The sequence below is a fragment of the Paralichthys olivaceus genome, chromosome 4, assembly GCF_024713975.1.
Source record: "Paralichthys olivaceus isolate ysfri-2021 chromosome 4, ASM2471397v2, whole genome shotgun sequence".
NCBI classification, from domain to species: domain Eukaryota; kingdom Metazoa; phylum Chordata; class Actinopteri; order Pleuronectiformes; family Paralichthyidae; genus Paralichthys; species Paralichthys olivaceus.
Window position 1 is genome coordinate 1,380,657 of NC_091096.1, and position 15,609 is coordinate 1,396,265.

General features: G+C 43.4%; 1 protein-coding gene across 10 annotated transcripts in view; it reads right to left on the reverse strand.

Annotated features, from left to right (window-relative positions):
• Positions 1-879: 879 nt before the first annotated feature.
• The window catches only part of adamts3 (ADAM metallopeptidase with thrombospondin type 1 motif, 3), a 93,587-nt gene continuing 78,857 nt past the window's right edge, over positions 880-15,609 (reverse strand). For all 10 annotated transcript variants that reach the window (XM_069523293.1, XM_069523292.1, XM_069523297.1 and 7 more), the window contains 6 exons: positions 12,765-12,928; positions 9,556-9,712; positions 8,453-8,585; positions 6,195-6,402; positions 5,229-5,346; positions 880-4,380 (listed from right to left, as the gene is read on the reverse strand). In XM_069523293.1, coding sequence (XP_069379394.1) covers positions 3,902-4,380; positions 5,229-5,346; positions 6,195-6,402; positions 8,453-8,585; positions 9,556-9,712; positions 12,765-12,928 — 1,259 coding nt within the window. In that variant the 3' untranslated portion in view covers positions 880-3,901. The remainder of the gene's footprint in view (positions 4,381-5,228; positions 5,347-6,194; positions 6,403-8,452; positions 8,586-9,555; positions 9,713-12,764; positions 12,929-15,609) is intronic.

Genomic DNA, 15,609 nt, shown 5'->3' on the forward strand with positions numbered 1-15,609 from the left:
TAGATCACACACGGTTTTTCTAATAACCTTCCTCCTCATCTGGAATCTGGCGTTTGGGAAGTTAATGAATTTATGTGTTAAAAACACTCTCTCTCTCTCTCTGACCCTGTTCTGACCTGAGGTTAATGTCCGCTCAGCTCTAAGTGCAGTTGTAAAAGCACAAAATGTTTTGTGGAAGCTTTTAAGATCCCGTCACTCGGACCTCGGCCCATTGTGTTCTGGGTGATGGGATCTTAAAAGCTTCCCCAGCGATGTTTGGGTGCGTTTGCTCCGACCACAGTATAGGAAGTGTTGTGTGACGTCTTTTATCTGTGACGTGTCCTGGACCACAACGGAGGACGACCTCAGCTGACGACCTCTGACCTGCTACAGTTTCACGATAAAACAAAACTCTGTGTTTTCGTTGTAGAGCTCCGCACGTTCATCCCCTCAGCTCCTCCCGGCTCCTCTCGTCTCTTAACCGCACGCTCCGACTGAAAACCACGTCATTCGCTCTCTCAACTCGAATTACGTTTCATTGCATAATGAGGCGGGAACGGAGAGACGCAAACACAAGTGGTCACTTCCAGAACACTTTCTGACGCACAACCACACATTGTGTCAGAAAAACTCTGCTGGGAAACTTCACGTCAATGTCGCGTGGAGTCAGACAAACTGGTTGGAAAGGTTTCTCTGGTTTGGTGTTAGTCCAACCAGAAGCGACGCGTACATAGACTATAGTTTCTAAAGTTCTCCACAGATGTTGGAAGCAGCTGATTCTCTATAAAGAGTTTAAACTCGTGTCTTCTGCTTTTGAGTTTTTCTTCAACGTGAAACGCCGACTGACATGAAAAACGCTGCTTCAGTGCTGAACCTCACAGATGAAACCAGAACTCCGAGTAGTTGATCATATCTTTTATTGCTATGTGCTCCCCATTACAACAAACAGTATCAGTAGTGTACACTTCAATCTACACAAGTACATGGAAAAGCAAATAGAGCAGAGAGTGTGTGACAGGACAATGGTTACATGGGTAGTACAGGGGGTATTGATACAGTACATGGAGAATCCTATGCAGTACTATCTGTCTGCGGCTCAGGGATTGTCAATGAAACACCTACAACGATCCTACGTCTCAGTACAAGCTCTCTACGACACCCGCGTGTCTCATAGGCGGCGAGTAACGGATGTGAAACTGGGGAGGAAAATGTAAAAATGGGTTAGAAAACTACACACAGCATAAAAAACAACTTGCTTCTACACTAGTTATGTTTTACTGGTTATAATAAAGCACTCGTCTCAGTACGTGTTGCTGTGATGCGACAGCTCCGTTTACGTCTTCTACAAAACAGCTGTGAGAAAACAGCTTTCTTACTCAAAGGTCAAACATCTCAGCATTGCGCTCGTAAATTTACATCTAATTGTTTGCAGAAAAAAAACAATGTCATTTCTAGGCTATCGCGTTTTTTTGTGTGTTTTTTTTTTTTTAGATCCAGTTAAAGGGAGAAAATGTGGAGGAAAAACAAGGCGATCAGGTTTCAATGGTTTATCGGCTGCAGCTTATTGATCAGTTCCTCACATGCTGTAAAAACAAAGCAGGACCTTTTCACTTTCAATAAATATTCATGTACTCAATGCTATATACATGTACTACACATTGGCACACAGGAGTGAGTGTGAGTAGTTGCGAGCTTTTTCTTTGCTGAAAACACAAACCTGTGTTTTTGCTATTGCAGTCAGATGCATGGTGGTTGTGAGGAAATCCTTTTTTTTAATTTTTTTTTTTTAAATAAATAGCTTTCTCTTCTGAACCTTCAACCATAAAAAAAGCCATTCAGTAAATACTTTCAAGAAAAATAATGTTCCACATACAGTAACAGTCTTTTGAAAGTCCAGCTTCTTGTCCCGGGAAACACAAAACATACAACGGAGCCCGGATCAGGCGGAAAGCTCCATTAAGCAGATTTTTGATGTATAAATTATTTAAATAGGTGTGTGATGATGAAAATGTTCCTCATGCTGCTGAACCCAGAGTTAAACATCCACCTCTGCAGATCCACACGGCTTCTCAAATCATAATCTGGACTATTTGACGTTGCATTCATCAGGTGGACAATAATGTGAAATAGTGGGAAGAGCTGTTTCCTCCTCTGAACGGGAAAAGAAGCAGCTGCTTGCTAACAGGTCTGTGTCCATAGTGGTAGAAAATTGCTTAATGCAGCTTTTGTTGTGTGTTTGAATGTGTCGCTCTAGAAAATACAACATTTCACGGTATTTCAGGAATGTTTGTGTGTTTCCAGGTCACATTATGTGAAAAAAAAAAAAAAAAAAAAGCACATGTTAGATGAAATGTAAATTTCTCAGCTGAACAAGAATCTACTGTAAGAAACATATAGCATTGAGAACAGTCGACGTTCACCGACACAGTTCCCTTCTTTAACTCGACGACTTCACACTTTCTTAGCGGAGGAGGGGCGAAGCTCCGAACGTCTCATCTCAAAACAAGGTGAGGGATGATTTCAATCACGACAATTTTAAAAGGAAAAGTTCCACATGTTTTTAAAAACCCCTCGTGTTAATATTCTAAATGTGAAGCTAAAATCTTTTTACAAACAAGTAAAACGAGATAAGACGCTGGTTCGGTCTTTAGCTTCATATTTAGTTCACACACACACGAGTGGGTTCAATCTTCTGCTGTTGAATCCCGGTTCGTAAAAGATTTCTCGAAAATGTTTGAAATATTCGGTCGAACAGCAGATTTTCATCGTTCAGCGTTTTGATACTGAAACATTCAAACATCCAGAAGAATTTCTGTTATTCTTGATTTTTTTTAAAAAGGGCTGTTTGAAAGTATCCTTGGCTTTTTTTTTTTTCTTTTAAATAATACTGATATTTTCATGTACAGTATTTACAAGAACCTTTATAAATACCCATTTCCATAGAAAATAAAGAGTGCCACTCAACAGACATTGCTGGATATAAAAAAACAACAACTATACAACTAAAACCATTTCTCTGATGGTGTTCACTGGTGCATTCTGGTCAAACGTCTGACTCTGGATGTGCACTGAGCACAACAACTGGCACACGACTGTATTTGAATATCTTGGCAAGAAAATGGCTGTAGCATTAAAGTGAAAGGGGATTTTCAGCTGCATCAGATGATCTGTTCTTTAAAAAGAATTCCCAGTTGCGATCTGCAGACACGACCCAGAGGAACCAAGCGTTATTAAAATAAGATTTGAGGAATAAAAGAATTAATGCTCAGGTTGTTTTGGGATTTTCTTTTGCAAGAAGACAAGTGCAACGTTTCTGACTCCTGTGTCTATTTCTGTCCTGGATTCTTTTTTTTTTTCTTTTTTCTGTGTGTTCGACAAACTGAATCTGCACCTGTGACATCCCCCCCGCTGACCCAACGCCAGGGGACGAGAGCAGAGAAGAGACCAATCAGAGAGGAAACGCAGACGCCGTCCTGCGCCCGTCGCCACTCGCGGGGGTCAAAAAGTCAAGAGACTGACTGGAGTAAAGATTTTTATCATAATATAAACACAACAGGTTTGGACAGAGTGCAGCGGGAACGGGCGTCTTCTGAATCTTAAACTGTCCTTTGGTTATTTTGTGTCCCTGAACCACCGAAGCTGTTTCCTCTCCTTCAGCTTTTCATTTGACTCAGCTGAAAATTCCCCTCGGTCCTCGTGACCTGAAATAATTCCATCAAATTTGTTTCTCATCTAAATATTCAGCGTGAAGGTGAAGTCACACACCTTCTTTGGTTCACTGCGGGAGCTCAGGGGCAGGAATGGAAATTCTTAACAAAGTGAACCAGCACTTTTCTCTGTGGGGTTTTTAGGCGTGAGACGACTCAGGATGAAGCCGGATGATGTTCTGTACATAAAGAGTCCCGAGGGGAAGGCTTCACTTTCATCTCTCCACTTCGGAAAACGCCGTTGGCCGCCGACGATCCGTGGAGCTGCTCGACCTTTGACCCTCGCCGGGATCCGCCAGGGGAGACGTTGCCATGGCGGGCAGCTTCCTGCCAGTGAGAGCCATGTGTCGCGGAACCCGTCTCAGTGGCGTGGAGACCTTTGGCGGGGTTTTCTTGAACGGAGCAGGGGTGGTGGCGTGTTTCGCAGCGTTGCCCGACGTGACGGACCCTTTGCCTTGTTTACCGCCGCGAGTGCCGTTGCCTGCGACAGACGCCGTTAAGGTCTCGAGCAGCTGGGAGGCCGATCCGAAGCGGACGTGCTCCTCCATCTCAGCCGCCTCGGAGAACAAGGTCAGAGCTCCGCTGCGCCTGCTGCAGGAGTCGCAGCACAGCTTGTTGTAGCCTGGAATCGAGCAGTACCGCGCGAGGACCTCCATCTGGCAGAAGATGGATTTGTCCCCATTACATGGCTCATCTGAAAGTTGAAGAGCAAACAGGGTGAGCTCAGTGAGTGACAGAGCTGAGGTCCTGCACACAAAACAAGGGGGGGGGGGGGGGGTGGACGCATTACAGTTCTGAGAAGAGGCCGAGAGCTCAGTGCAGCAGTGACTCAGCTTTACACAAGTGAACATAGCGAATGAACGACGCTGCAGTTTGAGCCTCTCACGCCAGAGCGTTTGTTTTCCTACAAGATAAACACCCGGTGATGTTTGAACGGATTTACAGCTTCTCCTCTTTCCCCAGAACCAGAAAACTCTCACCACGAATAAAACAAGTTCTCCCCTGCACAACAAACAAAAGAGTTCCGAATCTTAAACTGGCAGCTTAAAGTTAAAAACTAGTTCTGACTCCATTGAATCTCGTTTAATAAATAAACACGACCTCACGTTGTGTCTGAAACTTTCGTCCGTCAGTAAATTTGTTTTTCGTCTAGATGAATCTAACTGGACGTCCTCTATCTCCGAGTGACACTTTGAGATCGAACAGAAAAATGAAACGCAGCAGACTCAGTGTGCAAGGGAAATGTAAATGAAAATCACTCTGTGAACAAAGACACGTGAGAGGCTCAGACCTGGGAACAGTTTGGAACGTGGGGCTTGATCACAGTGGGACAGAGTCCAGCTTGAATCAAACCCAAACACTCAGAGAGAAGCTGCAACGGTTCCAAACACGGGGCGGAGACGGTGTTAAAGATTAATCTCTTTAAAGATCCTGGATTAGTCTTTTGAGGGAAACTCTAACAAACGTGGCTCAGCCTGATCCAAAACAACACTGGAGCACATTCGAGCGTCTTCCTCTCTGCTTCGGTTCTGACGTTCTCACCGTGGCAGGGTCCGGGTCTGCAGGGTCTCACATTCTCCGGTTTCTCTCCGTTACACTGATCTCCGATTCGGCAGGTGACCAAACGCCTCTCCATCCCCTCTCCACAGGTCACGGAGCACTGAGGACGACAGGGAGCACACACTCACTCACGAGCAGCGGATCATGACGGAGGGAGGCCACAGCTGAAACGAAGCCGGCGGCTCAGGGAAGAGTAAATGTCAGAGTGAGAGCGAACGAGATGAAATTCCAAATAAAAATCACCTTCACAACAAAATGTCTGGAACTCTGCACAACTCTCAAAGAAATGTAAGAACTACATCCAACTTCTTCAGTTGTTAATCAGAGGAACGTCCACTTTCGAGAAACCCAGTTTCTCTTCTTCCTTCTGTTTTATCATTAACAGGACTTCTGTTTTTATTTTGGGCACTAATAAATGCAACCTCTTGTATTTCTGAGTTGTTAAATTGCGACTCTGGAACGTGTCCTCGAGACAGCAGCCGCTTTAAGTGCAGTCGGTATATTTTTGCCTCCAGACGTGAGAGGACGTCTGAAACAAGCTCAACCTGATTTAGAAGTAGAAAAGAAAAATTATATAAGACCTTGAATCGTGGGCGTTTGTGTTTTGTTCAAACAATCGCAGGATGGATTCAGTGGAAGCAGCGAATAAACACCGAGTCTTTGGTGGAGCTGTGTCTCGATACGTCCCAGACTGTTTGAGGACTTTTTGTTTTCTGTCCTCTGTGATGGAAATGTGAACGTGGAGTAGACATGAATAGAGCAAACCTGAGAGCTGAAGCCCAAATCCTCTCAGGGAAAACTTTACAAAAATAAATTCAGAAATGTGTCTCGAGGTTCAAAGCTGAAGTGAAAATGCTGATAAGAAGTTGACGTCAGTTAATTGAAAACAAGAAGAGTAAACAAAAGAATGAGGAGTTGCAGTAAATATGAATCATGTGGATACTGAACCTCTGACCAGGCTCCGGTCCTCCACTGAGCGGGGCAGGGGACTCTGTTACACGGCCTCCGGCTCTCGGGCTTCTCGCCGCTGCAGTACTTGCTGTGGATGGAGCGGTTGGCGCTGTCGTGGAGCAGCTGCACGCAGCGAACGGTCCGGATCTGAAAACCCAGGCTGCTGCAGGTTTTGGTGCAATACTCCCAATCGTCCGAGATCCACCTGAGCAAACACGAGGAGATCACTGAGGACACGCAGGAAGTACCGGAAGGTGGGAAAGATTCTCGAGAAGACAGAACCGACGCGAGAAAACACGAGATAATGAAATAAATAAACCTGCACGTCACAACAGGAAGTATTAAATACAAAAATACTTTTCTGCAGTCTGTAAAATTTGGATTTTCTTGTGATTTGACGTTGTCACGATTCTGCCCCGTCATTAAGTTCCGAAGAGACTGTTGTCGACCAATCAGAGTCAAGTATAGAGCAGGTGATGACAGAGTGAAACTATCGAATGAACCAGGAAGCTCGTTAGTTCGTGTCCTCACTTCATGCTCCTGACTTGTTCCCACAGTCTGTTGGCTGAAGTTGTGAGTTTTCTTCACGCCTGTCAGCCTTCGTTGTGTAAAGTCTTTTGGATTCTGCTCTCTGCTCTTCTCCACCTGCCTTCGCCACGTTCTGTAAATCCGGGCTCTGTGAAGCTCGCTCGCAGCAGCCGGGTCTGATAAATGAAGTCGGCCAGTCACCTCGTGCGGCCGCCTCGTGCAGATTTGAGATTCGGGGCGGAGGGTTTTGAACTTCCCTCTCATCTTTGGTGGTTTATATCCTCCACCACTAATCAGCTTATATTCATCCATCTCCTCTTTCAAAGCACTTCTCTCCCCCACAGGCCTTTTTCTGTCATGACCCTGCATTCGCTCAGCCGACACATTCGTCTCATCACAATTTTCCTCTTTACTTCCACCCCCCCCCCCCCACCAAATACAGCTGAGTTGTTATTTCCACTGTGTTTCTCACCGTCTCTTTTTTTATTTAAACCACACACAAAAAAAACCGAATGAATCCCTCTCGGCACGACTCTCCTGACCTGCCGCGCTGACAGGATGCACAGATAGAACCTGTCCGGGGGCTCGCTGCCTGAGCCTCTCGTTGTTGACCTGTTCTCGGCCTCCGAGGGTTTGAGTCCATCTCGCAACAACATGAAGCGTAACAACAACAATGAGGAGACGAGAACGACTCAAGGAGGAAACCGCTGAAGACGTTCTCTGCGTTTTTTGTTCGACAACACTCGACCGAAGCAGAAACAGGAATTCATCTGAATTAACGTTGGTTTGAAGATTCAGTTTGTCTTTTATGCTAAAATCAGAGTTTCTGCCATTTTTAATTTGACATTCATGCAGTTGTCATGAATTTCCTTTGTTACACTATCCACTGCGTTTTTAACCAATAACACAGGACCTCGTCTTTAGGCAATTTAAATAACCAATTATTATTATTATTAGTTGGATTAGACATTAATTGTCCAGTTAAAATTATGATAATAAACCAAAAACACGGTTTCTCTGACATTAATCATCAGTATTGGGAAACGGGGCGACTTTGTGAAATCTCCCCAAAAAACAATAATTATTCAATTATTCCAAACTCAGGGAGCAAATATTGTGTTTACAGAAAATGCTCGGAGGGTTACAGCTCCTCGGGTTAGTTCACTTTCAATAATTCAGCCTCAACGTGATTGAATTTCGAACGGGGACGCCGAGGTGCCGGGAGTTCAGACGCGTGACGACAGAATGAAGAGTTTTAAATCTGACGACCACACGAACCTGATACGCTTCTATTGACAGACACGTCACTCAGAGTTTCTCATACGTCACTCATGACCTCCACCTCGATACCAACTGAGCACCAGATATTGATCGTAGAGTGAAATCTGTTCACACTCTTCGGGGCCTGATTAACACTTGAGAGCCGGCTATTTATATCAAGATATCCTGGTTCCTGCTGTTGTAATCCTCCTACTACCATCAAGTGCTTGAACACACACACACACAAAAGATCCACGTCGATGCTGGCGTTGAGCTTCAGTTGACATCCTGATCACACAGAAGCAGATTCTTTGCCGTCAGCTGCTCATTTTCATCCATTCGGACTCAAACAGCGTCGAGACAGTGACGAAGACGCTCACTGACATTTTGTCTTCTTCAGACTGCGGCTCAGTCCCAGTGTGAACGGGGGGAGTCACGGCTCGGGGAGTCGTGCGGACTGTACTCACTGCGGCTGCGTGCAGTCCTGGAGGTTACACATTCTGCGGATGGGCTTCGGCTTCTTGTTGGCGTCGCAGTAGCCTCGGTGGACCATCTTGGTGTCGCCTTTCTTTCGACACCCGTACTTGGTGTACTGGAAGCCTGGGAGGACACAGGGACAAGTTTACACCAGCGATCAAAACCTGCGTCGCTCTGAAAGCATCCGATGAATCCTCGTTCAGAGAAGTTCGGCTTGTTTAGTTCACGAAAAAATAGTTTTAGAAAAATATTTCTATCTGTTAAGAGTCCTGCACTGAGTCCCCTGTTGGTGGTGATACCAACGTTAGTATTTACAAAAACTAAACTTCACACAGCAAAGTTCTGTTTTGTATTTACTCTAAATGTGTTGAATGTTTTCGTCACACGATTAAAAGTCGATCAGGAGATCAGTGCTGCAGAAAATGGAGAGGAGTCATTTAAATGGACATTAGGCTCATGGTCGTCTGAGTGGAAGCTGCGTCAACTGTTTGTGCAACAGAACGGAACGTCTGCTGTGGTTAATTCATTGGATCTCATTAAAAGATAATCCGTCAGTGTATGAAATGTTAACGTTAACGACACTGGTACAAGAAACAACATTCTCCCATTAACACACTTACTGGAATGTTATTAATCTTTACACATCTGATTGACACCTGTTAGGACCTCAGTGCAATTAAATGCACAAATATAATAATAATAATAATGCAAATAAATGTAAGCATTAATCAATTTATGAAATGCAATATCATTATATTTATATATTTACTTTTTCTTTTATCTGTTCACTGCCTTTGAATTTTCCCTATTTTTTATTGATTATATTGGAAATCAACAGATCAGAGCGAAGTCGCAGGCGGCTTGATGACTAACTTGATCATCTACAGTTTTAAATAAACCACTTTTTTTTGAAAAACACGAATAAGTAATAATCTTATAAAAGAGGTGGGAAATGGAAGCGGATAAAAACATGTTTGACTATGAAAAGGAAACTTACAATAGAAGCAGCGAGTTTAAAATAAAGATGAATACACTTGGAGAAGTAATGAGGAATTATTCCTTTCTATTCTCCCAATGCTAATTCGTGTATTACCTCCGGCACAAGGTTTGGAACACGGAGACCAGCTCTTCAGAGCCCACTCGTATGTCTCCTCTTGGATGACGTTGTTGGTGTTAACAGGCACGGAGTCTTCATGGATGATGTACTTGTACATTAGAGTAGAGCGTGTTTCATTGTCCCTCGGTATTATCTGCAAACCACAGGAAGAACGAGAGCAAATCAAATCCGAGACCCGTTACAGCATCGTTCTCCGTGCAACATCATGTATTTGAATGAAAGTACTCAAAGTGCAAATTTGTGCAAATAAATGCAGTAACAAAAAACACCAGAGTACTTTACATAGATAATACTGAAGGCTTCGGAGTGAATATTACACGCTGTCAACGAAGACACTGAAGAAGAAACAGAGCAGACAATTAGTGGACAAAAGCAGAAATCATATTCCACCCTGATCTCCTCTCGCTCCGCTTTCCTCCGGGACTTAAGTGGAATATTTCTCAGGTATATTTTCTGGGTGGATCAGGGAATTCAATTTGAAATGAAAGCCGCAGGCCGAATTTTAAAAAAGCAGCAAAGGAGAACCACAAATAAAAGAAGCAACAGGAGTCGGCGCTGGTATTAGGTTTGAGGGATTAACACGGATTAGACAGATACTGATTACTTCGGTTGCGTAACTGCCCATGTTGGCTGACAAAGACGGAATATTCCACATGCTGTTAGAGAAGAGGGAAAGTATTAACGTCAGCGTGAAAGCAATTTGTTTAATTCCAATTTAAGATATCATTTCATGATTCATGCGATTATATTTAAAGAAATAAAAGAATCAGACTCTGGGGGGGGAGGGGGGGAGGGGGGTGTGAGTGACAGGAGCCGAGTGGGAATAATGATCGAGATGATTCACCACCGAAACTTAAAAGTCACATTTAAGAGCTTAGTTTTCTGGACCTCAGTGTTTCTCAAGCAACGGGAAAAACAAAAAGAACTTCTCTCCTTCATCAGATTGTTTTGTCCACGGGGGGGACGGAGGGACGGGGGGGACGGACGGGGGGGACTGGAAATGAACTTCTGTCGCTCTGCTGTCCTCAACAGCGAGTCTGAGAACACTTCTGACCACACACGTATTTGTATCTGTCAGAATATTTACTGAACAACTAAAAGAAACCTCCGAGCCGTGTGTCCCTGCAGCAGAGAAGCTTTCATCTGTGTCTCAGTGAAGAAACGAACATTTAGGACAAACACAATTAAAGCATGAAGATGATTTTTAGTCAACGATAACATTTGTTCTCGGTTCTTTTGGTTCCAAACATTAACTTAAAGGTCCAGTGTGTCAGATTCAGCTGAATCATAATCCTCATGATGTTTCCACGAGTTCGTTTCCTCTGAATTGAATGAATTGTAGTTTTCTTTACCACAGAAAAGGCCGTTTATATTCAAATGTTAAGAGTTTCCCTGGATGTTGATCTTAATTTTATAGAATATTAATACGAGGTGTGACAAGAAGTCTGACGATTGTCGTTAACGAGGTGATAAATGTCAAACTGTGCATTTATTCTCTCTTCTTGTTGACCTTTGACACGTTGACCTTTGCATCAATATGAAGACTTTCATTACAGACTTAAAACACAAACGTCGAATGGTCTGAGCGAGAAAGATCGACCCCCCCCCCCGAGATTTTATTTCTTGTATCAGATTAAAGCAACTCCGGCACTAAAACGTCAGAAAAAGATTTTTAATCCCGACAGGATTTCTCCCGGTAGAATAAACATAAAATAAATTCCCAGCGAGGAACGAGTCTGCGAGAATCTTCTGTGAGAACAAAGTCTTCAATGATGAAATCTCGCCTCACTGTCAAAACTTCTTCAACCACTAACACACACACTGATACCTGTCGAGGAAAGAAACTTGAAGAGTTGTTTAATTATATCAATGTAAAACCAACAACACGTAAACTTTTCTACTTTACACTCCAGAGTCTGAAGAACTTGAACTTTTCCTGCTCATGCGTTAAATTCAATCTGTTCTGGGTCAATTTTAGATGAACTGTGTCTAATGAGAAATAACTAGTTAAAGCAATACTACTACTAATAATAATTCTAGTAATATTCATATTCAATGTAGAGTTTGACATTTCAGGAAATTAGCTCATTCGTATTTTCTTTCATAAAATGTAATGATAAGTGTAACACCGTAAAAAGGGGGAACCTGTTATATTCTAGGTTACTAATCAGGTTTTCTTCCTCCCTGACTTCAGCTCTGGTCTTCGATTAAACAGCCGATGGTCTTTGAAAACCTCGTTGGAATCAGTGATATGGTTAAATTTGTTTTATTGAGATAGTGAATTAAAATTTTGATGGTCAGTTAATGTTGGTTTTTCAAGCAGAAAGTCTCAAATAATCGCTGGTTGAAACGTCTCCACGTTTAAACGAGTATCTCTGAGTTTGAACAGTTTTAAAAAGTAGATAACAGGAGCGTTGAACATCTGCTCTCGTTTGCTCACAGACACAGTCCTCAGCTCCGTGCAGAGACAGGACTCCAACAAGGAGTCTGGCTCCCACAGAGTCTTATATCTCTTCATGGGACGTCACGATGAGACAGGAGACACTGAGACGAACTAAAAAAACAAGTCCTCCTCGACACATACAACAATCTTAACGATGTCGTGTCTCGTCTCGGCAGCCAATCAGAACACAGAGCTGTGATTAAATGAAGACGTGTAACACACACACACACACGTGACTGAGATCAGAAACTTCAAGCGGCTGTGAAGCTCCGTCTCCTCGACACGCGTCACCGGCTTCCTGTCAGCTCTGGGTTTGATTTAAAGATTTTATAGCTCACGTGTTCCACTGTCCCGCTCAGTCAGGGTTTCAGCTTCGCTCTCAGGTGAACGGTCCTGAGGGTCCGTGTTTATATAAAGATCCTTTCTAGTCGTGACGATGACTTCTCGCTCTCACATTTACGCACTTTCTCTATCACACATCACTCTGCCGCCCGTCAGCTGCAGTTTAAGGTCCATTATCTTCCCCGAGCACTTCTGGCGCGGAGCGGCGGTTGTTAAAGTCTGTTAAACCCCTTAACGACATTTTTATTTCAATCTTCTGACAAACACTGATCCACAATAAGTTGGTTTTGACTTCTGGGCCTCAGGTGGAAGTGTGAGCTGAGGTGCTCATCGTCAAACAAATATCATTTTGACATAATGCAAACAGCAGCTTCGCTCTAGAGAAGGAGTCGTGCATTACCAGAACCACCACGGGGTCGTGCAGAGGTCCGTCGGTGTGCAGAGTCTCCACGTCCTCCTCGATGATGTAATGCCACTCCACTCCCAAGTCAATGAAGCTCCGGGACTTGACCTCCTCTCCTTTTCCGTTGAGGATGTAATGTCCCGTCGCCTGGTTCTTGACGGCTGTAATCAGTCATTCGTCACGTGACACAAGTGTAAATGTCTTTTCTCCATAAATGACCAGCGTTCTGTAGAATTCGCCGGGAGCAGAAAGACTTTGTGGAGAATGACTCACAGAAGTCTCTCTGCCGCTCGGACAATTCAAACTGATTCACGCTGGCAAAACACCGGTTGATTAACTTTAACTGCTCAGTTTTTGTCTTCCAGCCACTCAGAGGTGAGAGGCTGAGAGGAAAGACGTGAAATGAAAATGTAAAGTGTCTCGTTGAGATTTGAAAAACAAAAATGCATCTAATGGGGAAAATGAGTAAAGATTAAAAGAAGCTGATTCATAATAACTCCTGTCTGACACACTGCGTCTGCATGATGCTGAGAGGCGGCAGAGAAAGTGAAGAACCAGGAATCAGTGGTTTGATTACATCATGCATCTACAAAATTTAATTAACTGAATTAATTAACTAATTAACTTTGGAAATTCAATCAAAATGGTTTTTTTAATCATTTCCACGTCCACTTACTCTTTGGTTCAACATCAAGGTCACAGGTATTTATCCTGAATCTGGTCCCATCACTAGTGACGACGTTGTTTTGTTAGTGTGGAACATCAGAGGACAAATGTCTTTTTGTCCTCTCGTTATTCAGGAGCGTGTCTTTCAGTTCAAGAGCAGGAAATATTGATTCAACGTTCAGATTTTGCAGAGCTCGCTCTCAAACAGCCGCTGCCCGAGCTTTGGTTGTACTTCTGTCAAGACGACACTTGACTTTCTGTTGGTTGAGGAATTTCCAACAGAATGAACGAATGAATTTCCTCAACCAACAGAAAGTCCTGCTCTCTAAACTCAAAGATCCCGCTCTTGAATAAACAGAGGAAACAAACCTGCCAGAAGACGAGTTCATCTAATGAAGGACATTTTCAAAGATCCTTTAATTTAACACCTGAGCTCTGACTACAGCTTTTATATATATATATATTTATATATATATATATCTCAGAGCGTTTACTGAGCTGAATAAAACATTGAGAGAAAAGCAGAACTAAGAGCAGCAAACTAACGATGGAAACAATCGTGAGAGAATCGTCTTCACTGTGATCCATCGGCAACATGTCAGACAGACGACAGCGACTGAAACTACAGCAGGGAAACGTCGGGAGCTACGAGTCGAAGCTTCTTCTCAAAGCGTGAGCTGCCCAAGAGTTCTCGAGGGGAGACGCTTAATGAAAAGGCAGATGTGAAGATCAGATGTTTACAGAAGCTATTAACTGAGTTCTGTCACCTCGCTCTCCTCCTCTCTGCAGGGGGGAGGTTCCACGCTCTCTGAGCCGCAGGGTGTGATCACGATAATTGGAATCGCTATCGTAGATGTGCTGAGGTTTGTCTGAGTCGCTCACTTTCACACTGACCCTCTCACTCAGTTTTACATCACAGGCCATTACAGCTGGATGGAAACTGCAGGGTTATTCCCTCAGGGGCCGTTGGACAATCACTAACGTCTTGCTAATGGAGACATTAAAGCTGATTTCAGACGTGCACTGAAGTCCGGACATTTCCCTGAGATGTTATGTGAGAACGCAGACGTCTGAGTCAGTTGCTCAGAATTTAATCCCTCAACCAAACCTCAGTGAGGTCACATCATAGCTAATTAATCCTCCACTGGGTTTGAGCTGCACAGATAAACGACGTCCTGAAAATATACGGTTTGTTCTTTTTGCTTTTTTTTTATTTTTTCCGACTCAAAGGTCAGCGCCTAGAAATCCTCAGGTCGTCGTCTGTGATTGAGTCTCTGACTGATTATAGCTGCTTGTGCTTTTCAACTTTATCAGAACCCCCTATAGCCACTTGGTGATGACCTCTCTTCAGCAATCAGTGGAGGTTCACACCTCGGAACGAGGCTTTGAAAGCACCTCAGCGAACCTATGATTGATTTATGCATAATGTACATGAAGATGGAACGGAGAGGCTCATTAAACTTAATGTGCGTCGTGCCACATCGATCTATCTCCACCTATTAGTACTCTGCTATAGGGGAGAAGACGCTCTCAGGTTTGATTGTATTTCTTTAACCGACAGATGTGAATTTGCATTCCCGCCAACTCCAGCATCTTTGTTATTTTATACTGACGTTCATTAACGAGGCAACAAATAGAAAAAAGACAGAAATAAAGTGAATGTCTTTTATTTTTGACTTTTCCTGAGTTTTAAATTCACTGAAATGTTGAGGTCAGATGAAGCAACTGAGCTGAAACAGAAATCATTTTTTGGATCTTCAGACTTTATCATCGTCGCTTTATCACAAAATGAAGTATTCCACCAGCTCGGGTCCATCTAATCCTGAGAGCGCCTCACGGTCGAGGAGTTCTCAGACTGAAATACTGATGGTTTCAGCTTTTCACAGCGGCTGCGTGTGTGTTTTTCTTTCACATTTTATATTTTCCAGTTTGAACAACATGCTGAGATCGATGCTGACCCGCTCCACCTCGTGGACGCTGAATAAATAAAAGCAGAGATCCTGTGTTCCACTCTTTGTCGACACACAACAAACGTTTTCTGTCCGTTTCTCTCGTGTGTTTTTCGGAACTTTCTTGTTTGTGCTTTTTATTTCGGCTGACGTCCTGTGAAAGTACGTCAAGTTAATGGTTCATTAAAAACCTGAATAGATTAATTCTCATCAGTTGTTGTATCGGA